At 40.7% G+C, this 4,870-nt stretch overlaps 1 protein-coding gene across 1 annotated transcript in view; it reads left to right on the top strand.

The window, feature by feature from the left end:
• Positions 1–4,475, top strand: part of Samd3 (sterile alpha motif domain containing 3) — a 48,912-nt gene extending 44,437 nt beyond the window's left edge. The window contains exons 8-10 of the mRNA XM_005360901.2: positions 2,573–2,744; positions 3,794–3,876; positions 4,082–4,475. Coding sequence (XP_005360958.1) covers positions 2,573–2,744; positions 3,794–3,876; positions 4,082–4,360 — 534 coding nt within the window. The 3' untranslated portion in view covers positions 4,361–4,475. The remainder of the gene's footprint in view (positions 1–2,572; positions 2,745–3,793; positions 3,877–4,081) is intronic.
• The last annotated feature ends 395 nt before the right edge of the window (positions 4,476–4,870 follow it).

Genomic DNA, 4,870 nt, shown 5'->3' with positions numbered 1-4,870 from the left:
AAAAAAAAACAAAAAAAAAATATATGCATAGTATATATAATAAGTCTGAAATATTGTGAAATGCCACAATTAAGGAAATGTTCACCAATTATTGGGCTATGTCAAGAGGACTTATCCTCTACTGGAAAGATCTGGAAAATAAATAAAATTATATAAATATTTTGAGGATCATATTTGTAATCCTTTTAGGGAAATAGGAATTTATTAGTATGCTATGTTATAAAATAAGTAAATAAATTTACAAAAAGAGAAAATTCTACCCCATGGAAAGGAGAACACCAACCAATACATTTAGCGAAGACAGATAAAACAAATGCCATTTGGCAGTGAACACAGTGGTATTTGCAACAGTGGACATTAAATCTGGTAGATCAAGTTACGTGAGCTAGCCAGGTGTTCTGGTGCTTGTCTATAATTCCTGCACTTGGGAGACAGGAGGCAGGTTGGGCTACCTAGTGAGTTCCAAGTCATTCTGGGCTCCATAGACTCCCTAGCAAAACCTTGTGTCAAAAATCCATATAAAAGATCATTGTTCTCAATATGTCTTCTCATAAAATTCAACATAGTTCAGATGCTGAGATGGGAAAAGCTGGTAAATTCCAATTTAATTAGCTGATATAAAAGTTAGTTTGTTTCTTCTCTATAGGGACAAATTCCCATTTAGTGCTCCCGATCCAGTGAGAAATGCAAGCATTTATGATCTCCAATGCATGAGCCCTGGGGAAATACTATACAAACAGGGAGAAAGGGTATCCATAGTGACGGACCATCTTTCAAAAATGCCCAAGAAATCTAGCGGTTATTTCAGGCAAGAGACTTGGTTTGAGATATGGTATTTACATTTTACAAGTGACCCTGAATCTATAAACAATATGATTGAAACTACTGGCAAATCTGAACGAGACAGCAAATTAGATTCCCCAGTTTTAAATGTCTTTGTACTTAGGAAGTGCACATAGGAAAATGAAGAGGAGGCGTCATGTCTACTTACTATTTATTGTCTTCATGAGGGGCTTTCTGTAAGCACTACTTATTTAAACTTTAATATCAACTTGAAATTATCTCAAAATAAAGAAAAAACACAAACAAAAGCCAAAACCAGACAAACAAATAACAAAACCCCCACAACTCTAAGCCCTGAGCCCAGGCAAGTGGCAGATTCGACCTCTAGCTGACTTAGCTTTCAGACCTAATCCTTGGTTCATTTATGATTTACTAAAGTATCTAAGGAACCGTGAAGCCCCATGGGTAACATTAAATGCCACAATTTTCGGGACCGTGGTGACTAAATTAATTCCTACTGGTGTAGATGACTAGGGGTCTGAGGGCTTTGTTCTGTCAACAAAGGAGGAGGGGCAGTAAGGGTGGAATTCTCTGGGAAGCCAATTTAGAAAATCCTGGGAAAGGTAGAGAAAAGTAGTTTGGAGTCAAGGGGCTTCCATGGGTTTTTGCTTTAGCTCAGAGGTCAACCCTTCTACACGTATGTTGTTTAACTCATCTTACAGTCTCTAAAACACTCCTTTAGGGTCCTACGATTGGGTATTTTTTTTAAAGAGTTCTGTCTGAAAATCCAATAGGGTTCCTGTTTTGCCTCTTGTTGGATGCTACTGAAACATGATGGTCCTAGCTTGGTTTCCGTTGCTGTGAAGACGCAGACCCAAACCAACTCCGTTTATTTTGCTTGAAGGTTACACAGTCCATCGTCAAGAAAAGCCAAGGCAGAGACTTGGAGACAGCAACTGAGGCAGAAACCTTGAGGAACAGTGCTTACTAGCTTGCTCCCCTGGTTTGCCTTATTTTTACAGAGCCCAGGCAGGTGCCACATGGGCCTCCTAAATTAATTAGCAATTAAGAAGATGCTCACAGATGTCCTCACTGTCCAATCTAATAGAGGCCATTTCTCAATTGAGAGTCTCTCTTCCCCGCTATGTCTGGATTTATGTTGAGTTAAGAAAATGAACTGTAATGGCAAAAATGCGGTTTATATAAAGAAACATGTCTAGAATTCTACCTGTGTGACCCATGTGGCAGCCAGAATATGTGTGTATACACTGTTTGTGAGCCTCATTTAGTGGAATTTATATCTAAAGTTTTAATTGGTAATTGACCTTATTCTCAATTCTAGTATTGTAAAACATCCAATTCCTAAAAATAGAACAAATATAAAATAAAAACAAATGTTTTCCTTAGGTTTTGTTGTTTTGTTTTTCAAGACAGGTTTCTCTATATGGCCCTTGCTGTCTTGGAAGTTGCTCTGTGGACAAGGCTGGCCTTCAACTCAGAGATCTACTTGCCTTGCCTCCTGAGCGCTGGGATTAAAGGTGTGTGCTATCACGCCAGGCTCCAAAGTTTTGATTCTGTATCCATTATTTGTTTTGCTATTCACTTCAGACTTTCACACTTTTCCTGCTTGTCCTATGGCCACTACACTAAGAAATTAAGAACTCAGGTATATAGTCTATGTTATCTGCCAAAGCTTCATGCAATGGGAATGAGCTATCCACTCCCTTATATTATGAACGCTAATAACCTTTACACGTGGCTTGACGTACATATTCCTTTCTTCAATCAGATGTTCCGAGAAGTCCAACTTCTTACAAGAACAGATATCTATAAGAAAACAAGGCATATTCTGGAATCCTACTCAGAGAATATACTGACTGCATTTTCTGTGGTGGACAATCCAATCAACACTGCACTGCAAGAGAAGATGAAACAGTATACAGATGAAGGAGTGCTGAAGTGTCAGTAAAGCCCAGGGGTGGGGGAGGCTCTCAGCCACGTCTGTAAATACAGGGATGGGGGAGGGTCATAGCCATGTCTGTAACCACAGGGGAGGGGGAGGGTTGCAGCCACGTCTGTAACCACAGGGATGGGGGAGGGTCATAGTTATGTCTGTAACTACAGGGGTGGGAGAGGATTGCAGCCATGTCTGTAACCACAGGGGTGGGGGAGGGTCACAGTCACGTCTGTAACTACAGGGATGGGGGAGGGTCATAGCCATGTCTATAACCACAGGGGAGGGGGAGGCTCTCAGCCACGTCTGTAACTACAGACAGAAGGGATTTGCTGCAATGAGTGAAATTCAAGGAGACAGGAAAGAATTTTTGAAATGAGAGAGAAAGAAAAAGCCTAGGTTCAAAAAGTACACTCAACATTATAAAGTTATATTATGGGCACCAGTACCCTTTAACTTTATAAGACACACCAGAAGGCCAAACACATTAAATCATCATGGCCAATGGACACAGCAGAGACCGTTGGCCTCTAGAGGGGAAACTTGAAGTTTGGGAGTTTTCATTAGAATATCTTTGTTCAAAATGGTTGTGGGCGGGGTGGGTGGAAGGAAGCAATCAGAGCAGTGTTTGTTGTGCAAGCATTGGGACAAAAGTTCTAGACCCCAGAACCCATGGAAAAGCTGGGCAGCTGTGTGGCCATCTGCAATCCGAGCGCTTGGGAGGCAGAGACAGGATTCTGAGGCAAGATGTCTAGCTGGACTAGCTGAATGTTCAACAGGAGATGCTTCTTCAATAAATAAATGGAGGGAGACACTGGGTGTCAACTTTGGGTATACACACACTTGCATGCACACCCACCCATATGTAAAGATGCATACACATATGTACACAGACCACACATACACATGCTCAAAGTGGTTGTGAAATACTTGAGATTTGCTCTTCACACTGGAAGGTAACGATAATTTACTAAAAAGCAAACCCATCTTCATGGTAGGTTTTCTTACAATTTCTCAAAACCCATTTTCTTTACATGGACATGCTTGTTCTGACAGATATGAAGATGACGGCCACATGTCTACTCCTCCCAGACGTTTTTGGGGATGATCCCAGCCTTTTTGTTGTTGTGAATGAGAAGGTATGCAGTATGTTAATGGTCATTCATTTTATACCTTCACATAACTTATAAGGTCAGTGATCTAATCAAGTTGTTTTTATCATACTCACATTTAGGCTACACAGTAACTAGCTCATTTATAGTAATATTGTGTGAATTTCAGGCATGCTTTATCATTTTGCTGATTTATGTATCAATGGGTAGTGACGCCATTCCTCTTTCTTAGGTGCATGCATCAACTCCGGTGCTGGAGGTTAAAAACCCTTTCCACATCAATGGCTGTGAGTTCTCTCTGTATCTGGACAAAGAGAAGCTTGCCAAGGTGGACGACTGTGTCACAGCCCTGGCTGCTTTGGTGGCCGCTTTTCGTGTGTTTGGGATTGAGTGTCCAAGAAGACTGTCCCAAACCTTTAACTTCCTGGAGACCTTGATCTTTGATGCACAGAGTCCCTGTATTCCATCTTTGAAAGAAAAGGAAATCAGATCTCAGCTTCCCATCACTTAAGAGTATCCGAATTAGCCTCCGGGGCAACCGAAGCTTCATAAACAATTGCAGAATCATTTAGGGTTGCCTCAGAGGTAGGGATTGAAAAAACCACGTTGTTTTTTGTGTCAATGAATTTCTGATGCGTCTGTCCTTAACTTAGATACTTAATCTCTCTGTTAAGTTTGGTAATAAAATACTACTTAAAAGTTCTGCATTTGATCTGAGTTCATAGGAATATGGCCAAGATTACATGTTCAGAAGTGTCAGTTTTTAAGACGTTATGAAGTGTATCATCCTCCCAGTTAGGGTCTGACCCTGAATGTAACTCAGTGTGATAACTTGAAAGTCCAGGAATTGGACAACAACCTAAGTCTTTTTGGTTAGAACACTGATTGGAAATATCTTGAACTTTAATATTTAAAAAAGGAATACATAATCCTCAGTTTCCTTACCCCAGATGGCCTGCCTGGTCTGATACGTTTTCCTTACCCCAGATGGCCTGCCTGGTCTGATACGTTTTCCTTACCC

The sequence above is a fragment of the Microtus ochrogaster genome, linkage group LG4, assembly GCF_000317375.1.
Source record: "Microtus ochrogaster isolate Prairie Vole_2 linkage group LG4, MicOch1.0, whole genome shotgun sequence".
Taxonomy (NCBI): domain Eukaryota; kingdom Metazoa; phylum Chordata; class Mammalia; order Rodentia; family Cricetidae; genus Microtus; species Microtus ochrogaster.
Note: the sequence above shows the minus strand (reverse complement) of the source record. Positions and strands in the feature narration are given on the sequence as shown.